This window comes from Leptonychotes weddellii, chromosome 8 (assembly GCF_054177405.1).
Source record: "Leptonychotes weddellii isolate Sample4059 chromosome 8, ASM5417740v2, whole genome shotgun sequence".
Classification (NCBI taxonomy): domain Eukaryota; kingdom Metazoa; phylum Chordata; class Mammalia; order Carnivora; family Phocidae; genus Leptonychotes; species Leptonychotes weddellii.
In genome coordinates this window covers 46,655,510-46,681,449 of record NC_138376.1, presented here as the reverse complement: position 1 = coordinate 46,681,449, position 25,940 = coordinate 46,655,510, and the positions used below count along the sequence as shown (strand labels likewise).

At 39.0% G+C, this 25,940-nt stretch overlaps 1 protein-coding gene across 1 annotated transcript in view; it reads left to right on the top strand.

Moving 5' to 3' along the window:
* Positions 1-25,940, top strand: part of LOC115942618 (protein eyes shut homolog) — a 515,538-nt gene that overhangs the window by 373,194 nt on the left and 116,404 nt on the right. The window contains exon 9 of the mRNA XM_081827581.1: positions 24,666-24,838. Within this exon, the coding sequence (XP_081683707.1) occupies positions 24,666-24,838 (173 nt within the window). The remainder of the gene's footprint in view (positions 1-24,665; positions 24,839-25,940) is intronic.

Sequence of the window (25,940 nt, the reverse complement as noted above, 5' to 3'; positions counted from 1 at the left end):
TAGAAATGCAGCAGACATCTTTTGCAGACATTATTTGCATAGTAAGGTGCAGTATTTTGTGGATGGCACCTCAGACAAAACATAAAGGGTCCTTCAACCTTTACAGTACAGTAGACTAAAATAGAGTCAACAAAATGCTAAATAAATTACTGAAAACTGCATAGTATTTTATAGCTATGTAGAGTTATTACACTTCATAACAGGAAAAAATTGGATATAATTTTGTTTGTGTAGAATCTGTCTTACTCGAAATATCTCCCAATACTTTATAGCAAATTAGAGATTGACAGCACAGTGGTAACATTAGTGAACCTGGCCATTATTTTTCACCTGTAGGTAGCATACATACATGGCTTTTTAAGTACGAAAGCAGACATTCAAATGAGCTTCAGGTATTTAGCAAAGAACATGTTATTTTCAAATGTTCTCACTAAAATCAGGGGGAAATTGTTTTTTTTCTCTGGAACTTCGGTGGGCAGTTTGGATGCTGACCCAGATGAGAAAGGCAGTACTTGGAGATCAGGCAAAGGGGGAGGGGAAGGATAGGCAACCAGCACAAGGATTATTTCTGAGCAGAATATATGAGTCGAAAAAAAGCTTAGGAGTTAGTCAAGATCATTTGACTGAAATCAATATGAAGACTAGAAAAGACAGGTAAATTCTAGTTCACTGGTTTAGAGAATTGAATGCAGTATAATGCTATGAAAAGTTCTACCCATAGTATCTGAGTCATTCTTTCAAATTTTACTCTTGGAATTCTCTTATTCAATTGGCTACATCCTTTCTAAAACTCTTATTTAAAAGGCCTTCCCAGGGGCGCCTGGGTGGCTCAGTCCTTAAGCGTCTGCCTTCGGCTCGGGTCGTGATCCCGAGGTCCTGGGATCGAGCCGCACATCAGGCTCCCTGCTCAGTGGGAGGCCTTCCTCTCCCTCTCCTACTCCCCCCTGTTTGTATTCCCTCTCTTGCTGTCTCTCTCTCTGTGTCAAATAAATAAATAAAATCTTTTTTTTAAAAAAAGGCCTTTCCATATGAAAAGGAATGAAATATTGATACATGCTACAACATGAATAAAACTGAAAACATTATGCTAAGTGAAAGAAGTCAGACCCAGACACAAAATTGCCACATACTGTATGATTCCATTTTTATGAAATATTCCAGACTAGGCAATTCCATTGAAAGAGAAAATAGATTAGTGGTTGCCAAGGGCAAGAGAAATGGGGGAATGGGGAGTGACTGTTTTAACGAGTATAGTGGTTTCTGTTGGGATGATAAAAATATTCTAGAACCAGATAGTGGTGATAGTCACACAACATTGTTAATATACCAAATGTCATTGCATTGTAGATTTTAAAACTGACAAATTTTGTTATGTGTATTTTACCACATATGCAAAAGAGAGCTTTCCAGTTTGTCTGATTTGACCTATATAAAATTATGTTTCTTTCCAGTAATAGACCTAAGTTTTCCTTCCAGTGGTACGTCTATGTTTTGTCGAGCCCTGAAGGCTTTGTAACTTGGGAAGGTTTCTAAAGAAAATAAGTCAGAATTACAAATATGAAATACCTGTGCCTTCTCTGGGAGGGGCCTATGCAACTGTGGGGACCTGAAGCCTCACGGCAGACTCTTCTCAGTTCTTTCCACAAGAACTACAGAAGAGAGATTCTCATTTTCTGGCCTGACTATCCAGTCAGTTCCCCAGTTCAGTCCATATTTGCCAACATCCCAGGAGGTCATTTACGAGACAGGCCCTACTATCCCAGGAGGTCATTTAGTAGGTTACCAGTAGGTTATCTTATTCCAGTGCTTTCTGACCTGTATTATCTCTGATGAGGAGTCAGCTAACTATCTTATTGTTTTTTCCCTGTATCTGATGAGTTGTTTTTCTCTTGCTACTTTCCAGGTTTTCTCTTTGGCTTTCAAAAGTTTGACTATTCTGTGTCTAGATGTGGATAATTTTTTTTTTTTTAAAGATTTTATTTATTTTTTTGACAGAGAGAGACATAGCGAGAGCAGGAACACAAGCAGGGGGAGTGGGAGAGGGAGAAGCAGGCTTCCCACAGAGCAGGGAGCCCGATGTGGGACTCGATCCCAGGACCCTGGGATCATGACCTGAGCCGAAGGCAGATGCTTAACGACTGAGCCACCCAGGCCCCCAAGATGTGGATAATTTTGTATTTATCCTACTTTATATTCATTGAGCTTCTTGGATTTATAAATTAATGTTTTTTCATAAAATTTGGGAAGTTTTTAGGCATTTTTTCTTTGAATATTTCTTTGCCCCTTTCTCCTTTTTTTTTTTTTTTAAGATTTTATTTATTTATTTGAGAGAGAGAGAATGAGAGAGAGCACATGAGAGGGGGGAGGGTCAGAGGGAGAAGCAGACTCCCTGCCGAGCAGGGAGGCCGATGCGGGACTCGATCCAGGGACTCCAGGATCATGACCTGAGCCGAAGGCAGTCGCTTAACCAACTGAGCCACCCAGGCGCCCACCCCTTTCTCCTTTTGTTATCATTTTAGGACTTGATACACATATGTCTCTATGATTTATACTGTCCCACATATCTCTGAGACTGTTCATTTTACTTCAGTCTTGTTTCCTTGTTCTTCTGTTTGGATAATTTCTATTTATTTATCTTCAAGTCATTGATTCTTTCTTCTGGCATCTCTAGTTTTCTGTTGAGCCCCTGTAGTAAATTTTCATTTCAGTCATTGTACATTTCAATTACAGAACATCCATTTGGTTCTCTATTTTTCAATAATTTCCATCTCTTTGGGGCACCTGGGTGGCTCAGTCAGTTAAGCGTCTGCCTTTGGCTCAGGTCTGATCCTGGGATGGAGCCCTTCATCGGGCTCCCTGCTTGGCGGGGAGTCTGCTTCTCCCTCTCCCTGTGCCCCTCCCCGACTCATGCGCGTGCATGTGCTCTCTCTCTCTCTCTTTCTCAAATAAGTAAAAATCTTAAAAAAATAAAATAATTTCCTTCTTCTTATTGGATTTTCTATTCACTGAATGATTGTCATCTACTTTCCCTTAATTCTTTAAATATAGTTTCCTTCAGTTCTTTAAATATATTTAAAATAGCTGCTTTAAAATCTTTGTATGCTAGGGGCACCTGGATGGCTCAAGTCGGTTAAGCATCTGACTCTTGGTTTTGGCTCAGGTCATGATCTCAGGTTCATGAGATTGAGCTCCAAGCCCCATATTGGGCTCCCCACTCAGCAGAGAGTCTGCTTCTCTCCCTCTCCCTCTACCTCTCCCCCTGCTCTCATTCTCTCTCCCTCTTTCTCTCTCTCAAATAAATAAATAAATCATTTTGAATAAACAAATAAATAAATCTTTGTATGCTAACTCCACCATCTGAGGACACTCAGAGAGTTTCTATTCACTACTTTTTCCCTTAAATACATGTCACACTTTATTATTTCTTTGAATGTCTCATAGTTTTATTTTGTTTTGTTTTTATTTTTTTTATTTTTTATTTTTTTAAGATTTTATTTATTTATTTGACAGAGAGAGAATGAGAGAGAGAGCACATGAGAGGGGGGAGGGTCAGAGGGAGAAGCAGACTCCCTGAGGAGCAGGGAGCCCGATGTGGGACTCAATCCCGGGACTCCAGGATCATGACCTGAGCCAAAGGCAGTCGCTTAACCAACTGAGCCACCCAGGCGCCCTTGTTTTGTTTTTAAACACTGGCCTTTTATTTTATTTTTTTAAAGACTTATTTATTTATTTATTTATTTGAGACAGAGAGAGACAGAGAGCTTGTGTGGGGGGAGGGGCAACGGAGAAGGAGAAAGAGAATTTCCAGCAGACTCCCGCATGAGCACGGAGCCCCACTCCGGGCTGGATCCCATGACTCCGAGATGATATGCTGAGCCGAAATCAGGAGTTGGACACTCAAATGACTGAGCCACCCAGGTGCCCTTAACACTGGCCTTTTGAATAGTATATTGTAACAACTCTGGATTCTATTTTTCTCCTGGGGGATGTTGTTTTGTTTTCTTTGTTTAGTAAACTTGCTTAGACTAAATTTATGTAGTATGTCTCCACCAAAATGTGCAGCCACTGATATCTCTGCTCAGTTATTATTTTCCTTGTTTTTATTTTTAAGCTTGCTTTCCTAGATATCACCCATGCATTTGTATAGCTTAGTATTCAGTGTAAGATTGCACAGAGGTTGTTCCACACCTCAAGCCAGTAAGGCTTCCATTTTCTGCTGATGGATCTGTGTGTGAACTGCAGAAAATATTAAACCTTTAGATCATTTTCAACTCTTCCCAGGCTTTCAACTTTCCACCAGGTTCTCTCACAGAATCTCTGCACCTGCATGCAGGTTCTGTCAGCCAAGGACAGGTGGGTGACTTGGAATCTCTCTGGTCTCTGTGTACATGTGCACAGCCTCAACCCTTAGGACCTATTTGAGACTTGAACATATGAGAAAGCTATTTGCTGTACAGAGTTTTCTTGTTCGTTATTAAGAGAAATTAAGTGTAATTTGATTTCTCAAGGACCACCTTCCATTACACATTTTCTGATAGATAATAAAGCTCATTACAAAGCAAGAGCATTCCACAGCAGGGCACCACCAAAAAGTATGTATATTTTAATATACTAAACATTTACATCTAGAGAAGACTGATACATTTGTTAATGTTGTCATTCTGTGCTAAGAAAAAATAAATAAAAAGAAAAAAGAAACATGAATGACCCCTGCAGGCTGTTCAGTGTCATTAAAAACATTATGACTTTTTAAAATAGCCCATACTAGAAGGGAGTAAGAGCCAAAAAAACTAAACAAATTTGATTTCATAGGAGGATGCAAAGCAAACTTCATAGCTACATATGATTATTTACTGATGATTGCACTAAGGGGAAAAAAGGCTAATATCAAATGAAAATGGATAAATAAATAGGTGCCTTCTCTCTGGAAAACATACTTATGACACCAGGCTATATAAAATTTAGGTTTCAGCCAAAATTAACAAAAATGCTACCCCCTTCTAGCCTTCAGTCACCAAATATTCTCTCTTTATTTGTAAAAGAAAAAAAAAAATTCATTGATTTATTCACCAGGCATTCATTGAGCACCTGCTGTGGGCCAAACACTTTATTAAATACTGGATATATGGAGTGTATGAGTTAGCCTCTGTGTCCTAAAGGACCTTACAACTGAGCAAGGGAGGAGAATGAGTAAACCTAAAATGTAAGTGTACTTATGCTATGAAAAAGGAATCCCACCTGAAGGGATCAGGGAGTGCTTCCCAAAAGAGATGACATGAATGGATCCTGAAACATAAATAGGAATTAGTCTAGCATTTGAAGAAGGGACAAGCAGTTCTGGGTATAGGCAAAAGCATGGAGTATTTGAGGGAACTGCGAGTAGTTTAGTAGCTGGAGCATATAATCCTAAGGGAGTGGTGAGAGAGAAAGCAACAAGAGAAGGCAGGATCATCTCAGAAAGTTCTTGTATCCTCAGCTGAGGGTTTAGTGTCACTCCCAGTGTGATTCAGAACCTCCATCGGAATTCGGGGAGGAGACTGACATTTGGGGCCCTGCCCACCCTGTGCTTTGGAAATCTATTTGTGGCTATCTTCTCCACTAACTCAACCTGTGTTATGAAGATAAATAAAACTGGCCACTGATTTTGCTGATCCTTAGAGCGAAAAGGGGAGAGAAATACATTAGTAAGCAACATGAGTCTGGTAGGACCCTTAAATTATCTTCATGTTTAGAGGTTAAAGATGCTTGTTTGAAATTTAATTATCATTTAATCATTCCAGAATTGTCTATTCTCTGAGTGTCAGTGTCATTCAATAAATGTAATAATCAGAACTTCCTTTTTTTCATTTTAGCTGTTTTCAGCTTAACCTTTAGCAGGTCATAGCTGCTTTTACTTGACATTTATTAACCTTTAATAAAGTAATTATTACTAGTTTAGAGCAGCCTGGCAGTGACTCCATGTTTATTCACTTCATTTAAATAATAATTGCACTTATTCTTCAGAATGATTTATTAAAAACTCATCACTTCCTAATCTGACTAGTCTATTTGATTATTGGCAAAATGATTCCATCAATGCATAGTTAGAATGCTTTTTATTTAATCTTATATATTTCTCTGGGATTTAACACTTGAAAAGGTAGTTATATCCATTTACAAAAATTTGATTCATCATTCAAGTGATATTCAAGATCACCTAAAATTAAATCATAATATTAGTGATCTTTACGTGATGAAAGTTGTGTATGGTATAAATTTCCATGTTGATTCATTTTCCAAAGGTTCCCACTTAAAAAAAAAAACAACACTATCAAGAATATGGGAAAAGATTATTTAAAATCACATTTTAAAAGAATATTATCTCCAGTAAAAACATTTTCAAAATAATACTCAAATCATTTTTCAGAAGAACTACTACAATTTACATAAGGTATTTTAACAAAAGGCCAAAAATCTAACAGAAAGAATTATTAGGGACAAGATGTTGAGCCCAGAAGGGTAAGGTGGCTCAAAATGATATAATTATTCAGTTCCACTTCAGAAAAGTCTCTTAAATTAAAATCTCTCCTCCCTGGTGCTGTGGCCACTGTTTCAGTTCAAACCCTTATTAAACTCTTACCTGAGCAACAATGTCATTAGTATCCTCAATTCTGTATTCTCCATCTCCTTCAGAAACAAAGGTGATGATGCTACCCTTGTACTTAAAGCCTCCATTGGCTGCTGATTGGTCACTGGGAAATGAAAGCAGCTTACTTTGGCGCATAGCCCTTCATGCCAAAACCAACCTATCATACAAACACTCTTCCACTTTTCAAGGTCAAGGCCAGTGTCCCATTGGTTTTTTTTTTACCTACACCATATGACCCAGTGCAGAAACATAGTAGGACCTTGTATTAGTTTCCTATGGCTACTATAAAAAATTATCATGAACTTTGTGACTTAAAATATTCTCTCAGAGTTCTGGAGGCTAGAAATCCAAAATTGGTATCATTAGGCTGAATTTAAGGATAGCTCATAGTCATGCTCCCTCTGAAAGTTATAGGGGAAAATCTGTTTCTTGCCTCTTTCAGCTTCTGGTGGCTACAACATTCCGTGGTTGTGGCTACATCACTCCAATCTCTACCTCCATGGTCACATTGCCTTCTCCTCTTCTGTCTGAGTTGCTCTTATAAGGATGCTTGTAATGACATTTTGGGTCAACCCAGATAATCCAAGACATAATCTCCCCAGATTGTGCATGTATTTAGTACGTAAGATCGCATGTATCTAGTACATAAGAATTAAGTACAAAATGATTTAAGCAATACTTGACATTGAGGGTCCTGAGCTATAAAAAAATAAATGATCCAATGCATTGTGACACATATAATGAGAGAAGAACTGCTTAGAAGGTAAACTGCTAAGAAAACCTTGGTACTCATAAAAAAGATCCAGAATGGACATACAGATTTGGGATTTGTAATCAAGTAGGAAATGGTGGAAGTCATGAAAATTATGAGAACACTTTAAGAAATTATTGAAGACAGCTGTTCTAGTCCAGTGTACTGATCTTCCAAGTAACTTAGAGTATAGTTGGACAGACAGATTCATATCCAAGTAATGTGATAAATACTAATATAAAAATACCTACAAAGTGCTTTGGAGTAAGAGAGAGAAACATTAGCCCAAGTTCATGGAAGGTATAGAGCAGAAAACCATGCACCAAGTATCAGTCCCAGGGGAGCAGAACATGGTGCCTAGTTGCCAGTCCCAGGGGAGATCTCCAAACACTTCTACCTATTGCATCTTGGTATCAGTGTGGCCAAGGAAAACTCAAGAGTTAAACACTGGAGGAAACAATTCTTTACTTACTTTTTCTTTACTCTTCTCTATAGAAGGGATACAGCTAGGGGCGCCTGGGTGGCTCAGTTGTTAAGCGTCTGCCTTTGCCTCAGGTCATGATCCCAGGGCCCTGGGATAGAGCCCTGTGTTGGGCTCCCTGCTCCACGGGAAGCCTGTTTCTCCCTCTCCCACTCCCCCTGCTTGTGTTCCCTCTCTTGCTGTGTCTCTCTCTGTCAAATAAATAAATAAAATCTTAAAAAAAAAAAAAAGAAGGGATACAGCTGGATCAGCTCCCATAGTGTGCATCCATCTTTCATGGCTAACAAGTACCTCTCCCCCTACCCCAGCAGCTGACACAGGGCAGTTGACCTACAAGAACCCATCTTGTGCTACAGCAAAAGGACCCCAATTCTTCCCCCTGTGAAATCTAAAATACTGAAGTCCAGGAGCATGCCCAAGGACCCTTGCATACACACTTAAGCGGAACAAAAGAACACTCATTGAGCTTGAAAAGAACAAAAGAACATTCTACCCCTCTGCTTGTTTTCTCTCTCTCTCTCTCTCTCCCTCTCTCCCTCTCTCCCTCTCTCAGATGAATAAATAAAATCTTCCAAAAAAATACTATAATACAATTAATATTATAGTAGCTCCATAACACTTTTATTTTTTTAAAGATTTTATTTATTTATTTGACAGAGCACAAGCAGGGGTAGCGGCAGGCAGAGGGAGAGGGAGACGCAGGCTCCCTGCTGAGCAGAGAGCCCAACATGGACCTCCATCCCAGGACCCTGGGATCATGACCTGATCCAAAGGCAGACACTTAACAGACTGAGCCACCCAGGCACCCTGCTCCATATCACTTTTAGTTAATTTGATTAACAACTGAAGAAAAATAAAATCATTGAGATTGTGGGAAAATATGTTATTTAAATTTAAATAGGACATATCTTCAAATAGTTATGCTCAACACCCTATTAATTTTTCAAAAACCAACACAAATACCTTTTATTTCCCTTCTAAGTAAGGAGGTCCACTCAGTTTGGGCCACTTAATAGTCTCGGTTCTTATTATACCAAATGCTCAACATAAAGAAATAAAACGTTATTAACATTTCCTTAGAACAAGGTAGTGTGTTTATATATTTGGAGCTTAAATTAATATCTAATTGGTCCTTATGCCTGCAGGTGCTGTATCCCTGGGAGGCCCTTTTCTATCACTTTGTTTTCAGGTCAGCAGGTTGCATTTTATTGTAATAAACGAGCCAGACAGTGTCCTGACCTACCTGCCCTTCCAGTATCAGATTTGAAGAAGAAAAAAGCAATTAGATTCTTAATTATATTCTATTAGCAAAAAGTAAGAAAACAACCTTTTATTCCAAATATAAAAGTTACCTCACCCTCTATACTCAGATTTAATTTTCCCAGGTACACTTTCCTTCCGTGGTAATATTCAACACCCTGAAACTCTTGCTCTTGCACTTTTTGCACTTTTGAAAAATGTCAACACTCAATTTTATAGCATTTGATTTAACACTTTTGGGGCACTTTCAACCTTTCATAATTTATAGTCGTCTCCCAAAAATGTGTGATAGGCACAGTTAAGGTAGCAGTCAGAATAAAAGGTCAGTATATAGACTGAAGTGTTATAAGACAGCAATAAAGATAATGGACTAAAAAAAATGCAAAGCAGAAACTAACTTCGTTCACACTTCATCATCTCATTATCACTTCATTACCAAATTCCTAAAAGTTCATCATTTTGAAAATGTGATATGTTGCAAATTGCATAACATTATTATTCCTGGGATCTTCCAAGTATTTAACACATTGATCTAAATAATAGCATCAAAATTTTTTCAGCATGCAATCATGTGTACGCATTCTCTTTTCTCTTTGTGCTTAGTCTGTGCAGACTATGGCATTTCCAACTGTGACTTGATTTCATATTATCTAACCTAGAAAAATGGAGAATAGGTCTTGTTTTGTAAACAAGGTATCTTAAAATACAAATTTAAAATAAGTTAAGTCTTAATCCTGTAAAATGTCCTCCAAAGAAAACTCAATGCTCCTTGAAATCAAAGGTTTAAGATTATCTTTGTGTGATCCTTGCCATTAAATATGAAGCTATTTTCTTTTGCTCAATAAAAAACGTATAAATTATTTTAAATGAAAGCATGACAAAAGCATTGAGCATCAAGTTTCCTTTTTTTTTTCACCCTAGAAACTAGGAATCTCAGATGCCAACTTTAAAGTTCTTTTATAGGTCTTGAAGCCATGCCATATGAGAGATGTTTCATCTGAAGATAGCTCAGTTTGAAAAGATTATCAGTCATTCATTTTGTGTTCAACAAATATTTGATATATCACTCACTATCCACCATTCACGTTGGAAGAAGAATATTCCCTCCAAGCAGTACAATCATAGCCAGTTCTTACATCTAAAATAAGTTGGAGAGATTCAGTTCAATATAAAGACTCTTTTTACCCCCAAAGTGGGTCAAGTTCTTATAGTGGAAATATTGTGGAAGAATGGAAACCAGGTCACCAGAAATGTGTATCACAATCATGTAGGAACTTGTGAAAAATATGCATGCCCATTTCCCATGCCTTTGGATCTGTGTTTTTGACAAATCTGCATTTTCCCATAGCAGTTCTAATGAGAAACTAATTTCAAGAACTACTAAGAGGTAGTCATGTCTTATTTGACTTACTAAGAGGTAGTCATGTCTTATTTGTCTGTCCTCAAGGCCACTCTATGCCTGATTCATGCCAGGACTTCATAAATATTACTGAATGTCTGAATGGGTAAGTGAATGGCATCAGTGTGTTGAAAATAAAAGAAATTAGTTCTGGCCATGGGTATCACTGAGAAGGTGGCATTGAGGTAGTGCTTAAAGTATGAGAAGAATCTTTAATTCTCTACCTGAAAAGAACAGAGCCCTGAAAACAGATTTTTATGGAGCAGCCACAGGACCATGGGCAGATATTTTTGGACTGGAGAACTTCCAACCTCTCAGCCCATACCACAAAAGCAGCAGCCTACTTGGCCAGCAACAGAGGTTCGCCCTCATGCTGCTGAATTACTTCTGGACTTTCAGTGCCTCTTGGAATATGTGAATGATCACTGCACCATCAAAAAAACGTAATTGCTATTTATAAAACAGAATTTGTGACTAAGATACTGGACGATATTAGATTTCCATTTAGAAACTACACTTAAACTGGTGTTAATTTAGCCATGTAATTTAGCATGAGACCCAAATGGAGAGAACAGGCAAATACAAATTTAATAAAAATGGAAGTGGTCCATACAGACAATAGAGTATTTCTTCACAGAAACCAAACTAAGTCAAGAGTTTTTAAATATATATATTTAAAGATAGCTTACATACATAAATCTCAAGGGTACCACTCAATGAATTTTTGCATATGTATACACAACCCTGGTCAGGATATAAGGTATTTGAACACCCAAGAATGCTCCCTTGTGCCACCTCCCAGTCCATTCCATTTTTTCTCCCACAAAAGTAATCACTATTCAGTCAGCAGATTTTATTAGTAAAACTAAAAATAAGTGGAAAGTTGTCAACAAAAGAAAGCTCCATTTAAAAACTCAGGATATTTTTGTCTTCATTTACCTTAAAGAAACTTTACATATATCTCTTCAGTAGTAGGAGCACCTTAAGAGATTGTTTCAGTATATATTCTTAGAAAAAAAAATTACATTCTGTATTTTATTATCTCACCCTGAAAACACATGGAATTTTTTGTTAATTCCTTCAACACATGTTTACTGGGTAACCATTATATGCCGGCCACTCTTCTAGGCTCTGAGAACACAAGTCTCTGTTGCATAATAAGGATTCTACTCTCCTGACGCATACATTCTAGGTAGTGGGCAGTAAATGAGTAATCAAATAAATTTATAAGAAAATAAACAGGAACATTTCAAAAGTGATCAGTTGTAATAAACATATTAAGAGTAATGATAGAGGTGAACAGTCTGGCGGCAATATTTGTTTCAAGGATAGGCTCCTTTCGAGACATATCATGTCAGCTAGAACTTAATGATGAGAAGGCCTCAGTCATGCAAAGATCATACAAAAGGGAAAAAGGGTTCTAGGCAGAGCACAAGGGGCTTAAATGGGGAGCAAATGTAGAAGGTTTGCAAAACAAAGATCGGGACCAAAGCTCGGTTTTTTCCCCCAAAAAACAGGTTGTATCCTAGACTTAGGTACAATTTTTTGGAGGTGATCCCAAAGAGCAAGTAAAGGACTGGGGACAGAAAGAGCGGGGAGTGGGGGGGAGGTCAGTGGAAGGGGAAGTGATCAAGTCACTGCTCTGGGTGAGTGGGGTGCAATTCTGCAGGGACCTCCTGAAAAGCCTACAGAAGATCTGCAAGAAGTGTTCACCTAAAGGGTGAAAGGTAGAAGCATTCCGACCACCACTTTTTTGAGGTTGCCCCGTGGAGCATTAAGCTTGCTCTTTTAGGCAATGTTTGCATGGGGGGTAAAAAGGGTCTGTGAGAGGTCCCGGGTCCAAGGCAAAAATGATTTATACTCTTCTCATGGTGAGAAGTAGAATCTGTTGAGTCCCGAGTTCTCTGGGAACCACACAGTAAAGCCACATCTGAAGTTAGTTGAGCCCAGGGATCTAACATGCTACATTGAGGGCAGGTGAAGCAGGAGCACAGTGATTAAATGGAAAGAGACAAGTCAGAGAGGAAAGCAAGGGCCAGATCACATACAGCCCTGTGGGCCCTCGTTAAAAAAAAAAAAAAAATTGGATTTTATTCCAAATGTAGTAGGAAGCCATTGCTTTAAAAGCTAAGGACTAATGTAGTAGTGTGACTGACTACTGGCCGAATGAGGCCATTGAACTAAGAAAGGTGAACACTATGTTATGATATATAGTAGGGATTCTTTTTACAGTTCTCCTTGATCGACTGATAGGAGGAAAATCGCACTATTACATATGACTGAAATGTTGAATATATTTTGATATAAAATCAGAGGCATCCTTGCATGATCATAGCCTGTGCCTAGTTCTTCAAATCCTCTCCCTTTTTCTGAACTCTAGGCATAATGGTTGTTTCTGAATCCTGAGATGTGTCGGGCTTTCTCTCATATCCTGGCCCTCATACATGTTGCACACTGTTTGAAACACTCCCCACTCTTCACTTAGCCCAATCCTTATTTTTTATATTTCAGTCTAATTATTAATTCCACTGAAAATCCCCTCTGCCCACCATCTAAAAGAATCCCCCTGCTGTCAGCTCCTGTAAGTAGTGCCCTGTGATATTCTTTCTTAGCACTTAACATAATTTATCATTTTATACCCGATTGTTTAATTCCTAGCTCCCTATTCAGATTGTAAATTTAATACAAAATGGGACTGTATCTATTTTACTCACCACGGTGTTACAGTGCCTAGCAGTGCCTGGCAAGAGAAGTCCAGGAAATGTTTGTTGAAAACAAATGAATGAGGGGCGCCTGGATGGCTCCGTTGGTTAAGCATCTGTCTTTGGCTCAGGTCATGATCCCAGAGTCTTGGGATCGAGCCCCGTGTCCAGCTCCCTGCTCAGCAGGAGCCTGCTTCTCTCTCTCCTCCCCGCTCATGCTCTCTCTCACTATCTCTGTCTCTCTCTCAAATAAATAAATAAAATCTTTAAAAAAAAAAAAAAAGAAAAGAAAAGAATGGGGCACCTGGGTGGCTCAGTCTGTTAAATGTCTGCCTTCGGCTCAGGTCATCCCAGTGTCCTGGGATTGAACTCCACATTGGGCTCTCTGCGCAGTAGGGAGTCTGCTTTCCCCTATCCCTGCCGCTCCCCCTGCTTGTACTCTGTCTCTGTCTAAAAATAAATAAAATCTTTAAAAAAAAAAAAAAAGGAAAAGAAAAAAGAAAACAAATGAATGATTCAAGATAAAAGTGAACATCTCTGGGTGAGGCATGACAAAGTGGCCCTTTGCCCCTCATGAAGGGCATGGAACACCTTCAAGGAACTTGAGTGCAAAGCTAAACACAATGTGAAAGCATTGCTTTTGGCAAATGGTAACTGTGAAAAATATTTGTACGAAGCTATTTATTGAAGACTTGAGTGACACCTTTTGTAATAAAACAAGGTATCCCTTAAATAGTCTGTTTGACGCACTATGATACGCCTTCATACCTAAAGGTTTCCTGAAGGAATTGGGATAGTCACTAACAACACTTTTGATAATAAATGAGTCCTGAATAACTTCCAGATTAGCAAGTTCTTTTTTGTTCTTCTTTAGAACAAGATAACTTGATTTTCAATATCAGAGGTTGAAAATAACTGCAGGATTTTTCAGTTAAAAGGTCTACTGTGTCTCTTCTTTCTAGTGTGAAAGGCTAAATCAGTTTCAGGGAAATGCTGACATAGGATTAAGATAAATTGTGTCCTGTCTTTAAAAATCCTATAGAATAATCAACCTTTCTAAGTCCCAAGGATAGCAGTAGCTTCCTACATAAGAAACTGGCAAACAACTCTTTGTCCCTTGACCTGCATTGTTGGTTTCTATTTTACTTAAATTAGATTTAAAACAACTAAGATAAATCAAGATTTTTCTACCCCATTTTACAGGTTAGTGTAAATAAAACCTATGTCCAAAGTTCAACTCTATTGTTAATAACTCCTCCATGCTAAAGTCTAGTATTTTGCATATATGTGCTATAGAAGGGGAAGGAGAGAGATTAACTTTAAATGAAATGAATTAAGAACTGAACTCAAGACCCCTAACTATGGGAAACAAGCTGAGGGTTGCTGGAGGGGAGGTGTGTGGGGGGATGGGGTGATGGGCATTAAGGAGGGCACTGGGTTTTTAATGCAACTGATGAACCACTAAATTCTACCCCTGAAACTAATTATACACTGTATGTTAACCAAATTGAATTTAAATAAAATTGTTTAAAATATGAACTGAATTCAAGTTAAGATTTAATAAATTCTGAGAAAAGGGTATTTAAATATGTATCCATTCAAATACAATTTTAAGTTGCAGAGAAAATTTTACTTCAGATTGAACTGATTAGAGAGTTCACAACCATTAACAACTCAAATGTTAGTTACCAGGAAATATAACTTTTTTACCAGAAAACAGTTCAAACCCACGAAACAAAACTTCAAACGATTCTGACTAAAAAAAATTTAAAGTTGCCTCTGGCATTCAGAGATCTGTTCCATGCTATAACCTGTCTCAGAAGGTTTTCTGAACCCAATAGGTAATCCCCTTCCAAACCAGTTCTATTTCTGTGCTCTGGTGAGCCTAGCAGTTTTGGATTTGTTGAGTGAAGCAATTTAAGAACTGCTTCCTGCAGATGGAGATGCATTTTATGGTGAATCATTGGAGCTTTAAAAATAACAAACTGCTGGAAAAGAGGCTTAAAATGATCCCCCCAAATAGTGAAATCTTATCTAGCCCATCTGATAGAGCAATTGAGGGGAAAGAAACTAATTGAAACTATGGAAACAGCAGGAAAAGTTGACTATTCTCTTTTTTTTATACATTTAATGTAAAAGAAAATTGTCACATCTCATAGAGTGTCAAAAAAATGTTAACTAGGTATAAATGCTTTTAAAACTGTCCTTTACCTTCCATAAGGTCACTGAACTGAGAAGCTGGCCTCCAGCTGAAACACCTTTTGATGAAGGCTGGCCATTGTACATCGTTTTCAAAGAAATAGCATGGTCCATTTTAACATCATGTCAACCAATTCCAAGAAGAGATTTAGTCTTTTCCAGTGCAAAGAAGTTGAAAACGTAAACTTTTAATTCAAAAAGCCTGAAACTACTTTCAACCTCTTCTATTTAAAACTCAAATTATCTCTTTCAGGATTAAAGAAAAGAAAAGAGAAGACCACATATCAAAGGTAGCAAAGCAGTGATTTATTATCAGTAGTTCTTTTTTTAGGAAAGCTGTTTTCACTTCTCTGAGCTTTGTATCTCAATTTTATCAACTTAACAGAAAATAATCTTGTAAGATCATGCCTTAAATATGTGTAAATTTGAACTCTAATAGAATGTTTCCAAATAATGCAACAGATAAGATAAAATAACTGCTTTTTTTACTTCAGAATTAGTTTTAGGTGGGAATTCTTTATATTTAGTTAGTATATTCAGCATAACAATAGACTAAGGGGAAATATTATGACTCCAGACAGAGACCCTAGTTTGTTTGGGATAGCCCCTGTTTACTCCTATTGCCCTGACATCCTGTCCAGTTTAGTACTCATCAAAGATGTTTCATTTTATAAGGAATTATCATCATCATCATCATCGTATTTCATTTTACAAAGAATTATCATCACCATCATCATCATAATCATGAACAGTTTTGCATGAAAATGAGCTGGGATGCTTTCTGTCCAGTGAGCTCTCTCACATAGACTTAGCGTCTCAACTGTGCCCACGAAGTTAACCAAATTGTCCTCAAAAAGAACAACTATGGCATGTATGGTAATTGTATTCATAAACGAATATTTTAAAAAAACGCTATTCACTTAAGCTTAAAAAGAACTTTGCCATACCATGTTTCCACACACATGGGCATCTTTCCATGTAGTGATAACAAAAGTATAATGGATAAATACTTTTAATGCCACCTTTCTGATTTTATTGATATGGTAAGTAGCTGGTCCAACACTTTAAATTCTTTAAGTATTTGAGTCAAAGTTTATTTTCCTTCAGGTGCCTCTTCCCCCAACCCCAAATAGCATAATAATCCATAGGTTCTCTTAATTATAATCAAAACCAAATTATTTTTTACAATCATAACTTATTTTGACACTACCTAACATATTCCCTAGGATATCCATGGATGCTTCAAATATATGTATAAAATTAGCTCATCATATTCTCCTCCTACTTTCCAAATCCATATTCTTCAATTCTAAAAATGGCATCAAAATCCATTTAGTTATCCAAACCAGAAACCAACCATCAGGTTAAATACATATTTTTCCTCTAAACATCTATTAAATCATTTCTTTCTGTGCCTGCTTCCATTGAGCTTATCTCACTTCTGCTTGGATTTCATTGATAACCTCCTCCCAACTGGCTTCTCTGTATATAATTCAGGGTCCAGTCAGGAGACAGAAGCCGCACAGTAATTGAGGAATATTTAATATGAAGAATTATTAACTAGTAACAGGATTAACTCCTAAATGGCAAAGAGTACATTAAGACTTTAGGTATAGCAAATGTAGGGAGAATCCTTACCTTTAGGGCTGGAGAATATTCAAAGAAAGAACAAATTTGAAAGATCACACACACACACACACACACACACACACACACATACACAGACACACAGATTGTACTTAGACAACTTTAGAGAGCATGTGGTCACTAGATATAGAAAAGTTCACTGAGATGCCACAGGCCAGGACTGGGAAAGAGGAAGCTATCCACTGAAGGGCTGAAGAAACCTGCTAGGCAGCCACCTGCTGGGGTATTGCTGAAACTCCATGGGGAACTTCATGGGGAACTTCATGGGGAAACCATCTCCTGTGATGCTAGGGACCTCACTGAGAAACCACCCACAGGGCTGCTGCTAAACTTACTAGAACTTTGCCCACTGGGGGACCTGTGAAACACATACAAGCCACCCCCTAGAGAGCCAGTAGAACTCTCTGGAAAGCCACTCTTGGGGATACTACTGAAACTTGCTGAGAATCCGCCCACTGGGGAAATATTATGACTCCAGACAGAGACCCTAGTTTGTCTGGGATAGCCCCTGAGTCTCACAGGGAACCCAGCTGGAACATGGGCTTAGTGGGAATTCACCCAGGAGGTGCTGCTGAAACTTGCTGGGGGCAAGCACCACCGGCTTTCTTGCATATGTCCCCAACAGGAGTAAGAAGAGAAGAAAGGGCATCCCTTCTTTTCTCAGTGTCCCTCCAGTACATTTTCCACACCATAACCTCAGAATGATAATTCTAAAACACAGTATGATTATTTCTCTGCCTAAAACCCTTCAATAGGGTAAAAAGAAAGAAGGATGGAGAAACAAGAAGAAATTATGTGGGAAGTCAAGAGTTGATGTTGGTGACTGCAATTTTATCTGTAGACTATGAAATGAAGTCATCTCACATGAATGTGGGACACAGGGCTTAGAGCTTGGGAAAGATCTGAATAACCAGTTTTGTAGGAGGAAAGGAGTCAAAGCCAAAATTAATGCAAACCTTTTGCCAAATAAATTGGGAATGCTACCTAGACTAACACAAACGTGTAGGATATGCTACAGGGAGGAAGCTGCATGACTTGAAGGTCTGAACTGGGTTTGGGACTGAGGAAATAATCTCTTGTATGATGGGTAAATGTTGAGTGGCAAATTTTATATTGTTCCCTATAATTTTTTTTTTAAGATTTTTATTTGAGAGAGAGAGAATGAGTAGGGGGAGGGGCAGAGGGAGGAGACTCCCTGCAGAGCAGGAAGCCTGACACGGAACTCGATCCCAGGACCCCGGGATCATGACCTGAGCCAAAGGCAGAGGCTTAACCAACTGAGCCACCCAGATGCCCTGTTCCCTATGATTGTATAGCAAACCTTGGACCTCAGAACCATAAGCTAAATATACCACGTGGTTCAAGGGGTAGGCATTAAACATCTTTTAGTCGGTAATCTCTGATCTATATTCAGGACATTGACCTTGTATAAGGAGGTTTGGGACAGTTCCATATGTCCCCCCCTTTTCCTGTAGTTTGAGAGCAAGTCTGATGCATCAACATATTTAGAGGCAAGAAGTACTCTAAATTTCTTGCTTTTTCCCCATGTGAAATTAGAGCATTAAACACTTGATGAAAGTGAGAAATTAGGATAAATTAAATTTTTGGTTGCAAATTCAACATAGGAATATAGCAGTGTTCATAAAGAATGTTTCTGTGTTTATAAATATGTATCTTTCTAGGGAGTTATTTACTATTCCTTATGTGTGTGAGGAATAAATCCCTCCCCCAGCAATTTTGTAAATATTTCTTAATATCAGAAAAGAACAATCATCTACGCTGCATGCACTGTTTCCACCTCTCTGGCAACAGTTGAATTCACCAAGGAAACAGCTGAGTAGAAATTGTGTGTATATGAACATTAGTGAGGTCAAGGGAATGGGTGAAACCGCACTTTGTTGGCTTAAATATTTTAAGAGAATTTTTGTTTCTTTTTAGTTGGAGTTAAAATAGCATTTTAAAAGCTTATTCCAACTCTTCCAGCCTTAAATAGCTTCCAAATAGGCACATTATGTTTACAGGAAATTATCTGAGAACTCCAGAGCTTCATAAGCACTGCATTTACTGATTCTGTTATATTGAATCCTGCCCAAATTGCCCTTCCAGTGCAGGGGACTAGAGACTTGGCTAATTTTGCAATGAACACGGAGTAAAAAAATCTATTATGAAATTGTTGCTTGGTCACAAAGTCTAATCTTAAAACCGTGAGATTTTTTTTTAATTGGGGGAGGTCATTTTAGACATGTAAAATGAGATAATCATTCAACAATTATTAATGCATTCTTTTATTTTCTCACCCACTGGTACCCTCTACCTCATGCTTTTTTCCCCAACCCACTTCTTTTTGTACCAGACTCCTTTCTGTTTGCTCTTCTCCCACCATTAACTGATTTGGATTCAATTAATTGTCTCATCTTTGCCCACCTCCTTTCCCTATCATATAATGAGCAGCTGACCGCTGCCAGCACATTCTCATGCAGCTCTCATTTCAGTTATTTAGATTATGGCCACTTGTACCATGTTAGCTCCCTGTTTGGGATTTGATATTTTCTGAGGCTCCTCTCTTAGAAGCAAAGCTTTATCTCCATGTCATAAGAACTAGTGGGTCCCATGGCAAAAGGAATGAAAAAGATGGCTCTTGCTGGGAAGGAAATTTCTGATCATCCTTCTCTACCAATGAAGAACTTTTTATAAAGTGAACCATGGCTTTAAGAGAGAGCAGGAGGGGGGGGGAAGAGAGAGATTATAACATAAATTCAATCTTCCTTCACAGAATATGCACAGAATTGAATTGGACAGATCCTAGAAAAGAGACAAGAGTATTTTATATTGTTGTGAATTATCCCTATTTTGTGTATTATCTCTTCACATGTAATTCTCTTTTATTACTGCTCATATCCTTTTTTATCTTGTTTCTACCTTTAATGAAATCTTTTCACGTACAGAAGAAAGCTCCTTGAAGCTGAAGGACATTTCCCCTGACTTCTTCCTTCAGGGGTATGTTAGACTATGTTTTCTTAAGTTCACTTTCTAAGCCACCTTAGGATAATTTTGGTTTTGCATTTTTTTTCTATTATATTCACGTTTGGCTACTTTCAAAAAGAAAAAAATGAAAAATGTCAAAGATGCTGGTGTGCCTTACGGCAAGAAATAACATCCTTTTAGGCAGCTCTGTCTTAGAGACAAACTATCTGTGGATGCTGCGACACTCAAGTCTCCAAGCAGAGCTAACAACTCACTTGAAAGGAGTTCAAAGATTGTAAGGAAAACTGGGGGTGGGGGTGGGGGGGTTGGTGAGCATTGCTTTGTAATCAGTCGACTCTTACTGTGGTGGTGTGAAATTCATGAAAAAGGAATGAAAGTTCCACTTGAACCGCAGCTACTTGGGATCTCATTTACATTCTTAAGCCAGGGTTGTGGTGCTAAAAATAGAAGAGCCTATACATAGAGATGGGCTATTTCTGCCAATAGTAATTTTATTTTTTAGAAGTATCTAGAGACATTATTCATAAGGACTCATTTCTGCTCACTTTCCTGCGGAGAATCTCCCTCTCTTGACACCATGGGTGGTCAACTTTGAAATCGGCTAATGATCCATTAGATACAAAGAGTGCAGGAAGAATTATTTATTTTTTTAAGTTAATACATGCAGGAGTCCTTTTAGTTCTACAACATTTTCAGGCATCTGGCTGTTATGTAAATAGGGGCATCCTTTTCAAGCCAGCATCTTTGATTTTTTTTATTCAGCTAAATTTTCTAGAGATAATTTTTAATACCCGTAGAAACTTAATGACAGTCATTTGATATGCTAACCATATTGTGACTTGTAATTGAATATGCTATAATGGTTACAGTGCCAAAATATACAGATGTTTGCATACACTTATATAGGTAGTATTTTTTTTTAACTAAGCTTTAAAGTGACTGACTGAATGTTTCCCTACTTTATGTTGTTAGGTGTAATATACATGCAGTAGACCATATAGGGCCCTAAAATAAAAACCCTCTAATCTTTGTACTTTAATAGATAAATATTGTATTTTCAGATATACGCTAGTCAAAAGCTAAAATGTAACCTGAAAAGGGAAAATTCTAACGCCCTGACATCCTGCTAGACAGAATAGTAACTAATGCCCATCAAGCTTTCATTCTGTTGAGAACATCTGTCTCAGGGGAGCTGGCTTCTGCACAAAGTAGGCTGTGCAAGAGGGTCACATGATGACATTTTTAAAACACAGAATCTTGGGCCTCACCCTCGCTCTCCTAAATCAAAATCTCGGAAGGCGAGGGCAGCACGGGAATCTGCATTTTAAAAGCCACGTGGATGATTCACTGGTACCATTGTGTGGTGCCAGTCTTCAGAGCAGCTTTCAGAAGTTACTGGCATTTGGATCCACATATCACAGAGCTAAGGCCTTAAAAATCCTTGCCTACTGCCTAAATTCCCTTTTCACACACCTGTGCTAAGTCTTACAAAGATCAGCCCATGCATTTATGTTGTCTTCCCAAACAAGAGCAGAAGCAAGTCTTCTCTATCCCATGGCACACGGCTCTGTCCGTGACAGGTGCAGAGCCAATATTGCTTGACAGCAATGGGCAGTAAATACAGGGTTGTGGTTTACAGGTAAGAACTTCACCGATACCTGGGTTCTTTCTCAGACCTACTTTTAATTCAGGAAAGGGCCCTGACTTCCTTAGAAGAAGCTTGGCAAAACAGTTTTCTCTGTGGTTCCCAGGTCTGTGAAGGGTTAAGATTTTTACAACTTTTTCAAATTAAAAAAGTGGACTGCACGTAAATATATTCTCCCATAACTAATTAAACAGTGTCCGATACATTCACAGTGATGTTACAACATTTAAAGTAAACTGGGTCGAGGAGGGTGACATCATTTCAATCATTGTTTCCAAACATGGACTGTTCCTGAAGGTCCTTCAGCCTCAGGGCACTTACTTTCTTGGTCAGCTCTGCCATTTGCTTCAGGGTGCGGAGAGGTGTCATTTGAGTTAAGTGACAGCAAACACAGCCAACTTGCTAGCTTTTGAAGAAGCTGGGATTTAGTAATGGGATCTTGGCAAGATCTGAATAGAAGAAACCTTTAGGTCCAGGTAATACAGGTGGTAGCAAAAATAGATTTTACTAAAACTACTGGTGGAAAAAAAAAAAAACAACTACTGGTGAAATACCTGGCACTCTGGGAAATATTTTGGAACCCGAAGGTACAATTGAAGTGAAATATATAGAGGCATCATCGTCTGGCAAAATTTTAGTTGGTTAACGCTGACTCTTTCTAATGGAATATCAAGATGAGCAAGAGGGCTCTGGACACTTGCTCCTGGTCAGCCAGATGCAGTGATCTTCCCCTTTCATGGGGCATTTTCTATAGAATATCCGTTTCTCTCTCTGCTCTGGCCGCCTGCTGATGTACAGATGCACACGGTTAGTCATCTCCGCGTGAATTTATAACAACCAACTTCTTCCAACACCTGATGAAAGCAAAAAGGAAATGAGGCTTGATTGATCAATAGGACATGATTAAAATTAGTGCTTTTCTCAGTTTGTAACAGAAAAGCATCTTTCCTGCATTTCAACTCTGGTTAGGTCTATATGATTCAAGCACTTAAATCAATCAATATTTAGATTCGTTTGACTTTCATATATGTGGCATTCTCTTTTACTATAAAAAGACGAATTTGGTCCTTCCAGAATGCAGCTTTCAAGAGTGTTATATGCCAGGACTTTATCCCAGAGTACAGATGCTTAATACTGAGCTTTCAATTCCAAGTTAAGTGAGTGGAGGTGAAATTACATGGGATTTATCCACGGCCCCAAACAACACTAAGTTCCTGTCTAACACTTTAAGTCACACCAGAAGGTATCTCTCTGTCCCTGCCAGGTGGTCTGGCTATGCTTTTACCACTCTTCTCAGGCAAGAAGGAACAGCATTGGCACAAGGGTCCTCAAAATTCTGGTATGTAAGCCCCAAAACAAAAGAATTTTGGGGGGTGCTTTTTAATCATCTTAGTGACGTTGATCCTTAATTTTTTTTTCCCATCTCTGAAAACCTGTGAGGTTCTCTGTCATAGTGTAAAGCGGTATGCAAGTTGCCATGAAAGTTATAAAATTAGTGAATTACTGGTCACTCACGTTCAGCACCTTACGTGTCAACAAAATCTGAGGGTCTCAAAGCCTCACCCTCCAAAACTAGATTTACCTGCTATCTGATACATAAATTCTCTCGAAAGTGCTTCATCCCATTAACATAGAGAATTAATAGGAAAGTGTGTGCATTTTTGGAAAGGGAACCTCTTCAGATTTCAAAATTGAGTATTCATTAGTATGATACTTTCCTGCAAGTAAATTTATTTTGGACTAAGGGGGTTAAAAGATAGAAAGAGGGTATGAAGAGACCAGAAAGATGAGGACAAGAGGAAAATTCCCTGGTATGGGCAAGATCTGCAAGTAGATTGGGAGGCTGAGTCATGAAACAATAGATGCTGCCATCCTCATCTGGCGCACAGTCCTGCCACCTTTCCTTAAGCATTAACAGTCATGCTCAGAAGACAAGATGTAAGCAGAAGGGAAAAAACTGTAAAGATTCATACATGGCAAGCTGTGTGGACTAAAGCAAGAAAGGGGAAAAAAGGGAAGGGAAGGGCATTAATATTAAATAGAATTCATTTAACTGTAAGTGACAAAACCCCCATTCAAACTGGCTTGAAGACTAAAAAAGGGGTTAAGATCCACTGGTTCATGTAACTGCAGAGTAATGGTTGGATCTAGTACCCAAATAATAGCATCAACCATCTATCTGCCCCTGTCCCTTTCACTTGCACCACTAGGCCTCGATCATCTATTCTCTGCCGGGCTTTCCCCTCTGAATGGGCAAACGCACCAGCAGCTACCAGGTCAGCAGGCGATGGGAATGGTGGAGGAGTGAGTCTGCAAAGGCAAGCTGGGGCTACCTTTACTTTAAAAGGGGGGAATAGATGCAGGGAAGGCAGAAATATCAGATTCCCGGTCCCCTTCCCTTCTGGAGAAGCTTGCCCAGCAGGTGAGCATGGTTTTCAGCTCCACTCTCACAGACACTCTCAGCCTGGGGCCACCCAGCCATATTTGAAGGGGGGAGATGTTGAGTCATTACGGCTCCCCACAGGGCTTTTCTTTCTGAGTTACCTCAAGGGTGGCTCTTGGAGGACTCTGTCCTCACTGGAGGAAGCTTATCCCCAGCTTGAAATTCTCCTCTGAGTGTTGCACCTAAGGTGTTTTCTTCTAATAGACATTTGAAGTACTTTACTGAGGCAGCGCCACACATATTTAATGAAGCCCTAAAAAGGCACCTAGTGTGAAATAAAAGGTGAGATAAATCAAAAATAAAAATAGATGGCTTAAAATAGAATTCATGGCTTCAGGCAAACTATAAAGCTGCTAGTCTGCTTTCAATGTGAAGTACACAGCTAGAAATACTTTAAAGGTGAAAAACACAGAGAAAGGGAGAAGACAAACTGCAATTTTCATTTTATTTGTGCGTGTACATGTGCCTGTGTGTAAAAGATCAGTTGTTTACTGATTGGTTTTATCATTGCTTTTCCCTTCTCAGTGATCATGGAAACTGGTTTTGTGAGTGTCCGAGGTTGTACGCAGGCAAGATGTGCCGGGTTGCAACCTGTGAAAACAGCCCATGTGGGAACGGTGCCACCTGTGTTCCTAAATCCAGGACAGATATCGTCTGCCTCTGCCCATACGGGAGGTCTGGACTCCTCTGCATGGACGGTAAGATCATGTGATTAGTAAGCATGGTGCATGGGCAAAAGGAGGTGAGGAGTAGAGAAGTCACTCAACGGAATCAAGGAAAGCACCTGACTGATCAAATATGTCTAATCCTTTCCTTGGTTCTCTTCAAGTCCTACTAATGAGACTGATCACTGAGCAGGTATTTCTCACAGCCGTCATGTAATTACAAAGGAGGTAATGAGTTTACCCTGAGGTTAGACTAGAGAAAAATCTCTGTATTATAAAATCTCAAAGTCATTCTAATACACAAAGAGTAACAAGGAAAATCAGATGCAATACATAAAATAAAAATATTTTATCTCGGGCGCCTGGGTGCCTCAGTTGGTTAAGCGACTGCCTCCAGCTCAGGTCATGATCCTGGAGTCCCAGGATCGAGTCCCGCATCCGGCTCCCTGCTCGGCAGGGAGTCTGCTTCTCCCTCTGACCCTTCCCCCTCTCATGTGCTTTCTCTCTCTCATTCTCTCTCTCTCAAATAAATAAATAAAATCTTTAAAAAAAAAAATATTTTATCTCAGTTTGGCAAACTGAGGATACAATATTGACATATCTATGTATGGTAGACCAGTTTCTTTTTTGTTTAAAGATAGCAAAACCCATGACACGATTAGTAAATAACAAGAAACAAAATCACAAATAATATCCGTGTGCCTGTCCTTAGGAAAATCCAGTATGTGGAAATCCTAAATTACAAAAAGGTACAAGATGGGGGCGCCTGGGTGGCTCAGTCATTAAGCGCCTGCCTCCGGTTCAGGTCATGATCCCAAGGTCCTGGGATTAAGCCCCGCATCTGGCTCCCTGCTCAATAGGAAGCCTGCTTCTCCCTCTCCCACTCCCCCTGCTTGTGTTCCTGCTCTCGCTATCTCTCTCTGTCAAATAAATAAATAGGGGCGCCTGGGTGGCTCAGTCGGTTAAGCGATTGCCTTCGGCTCAGGTCATGATCCTGGAGTCTCGGGATCGAGTCCCGCATCGGGCTCCCTGCTCGGCGGGGAGTCTGCTTCTCCCTCTGACCCTCCCCCTTCTCGTGCTCTCTGTCTCTCATTCTCTCTCTCAAATAAATAAAATCTTTAATAAATAAATAAAT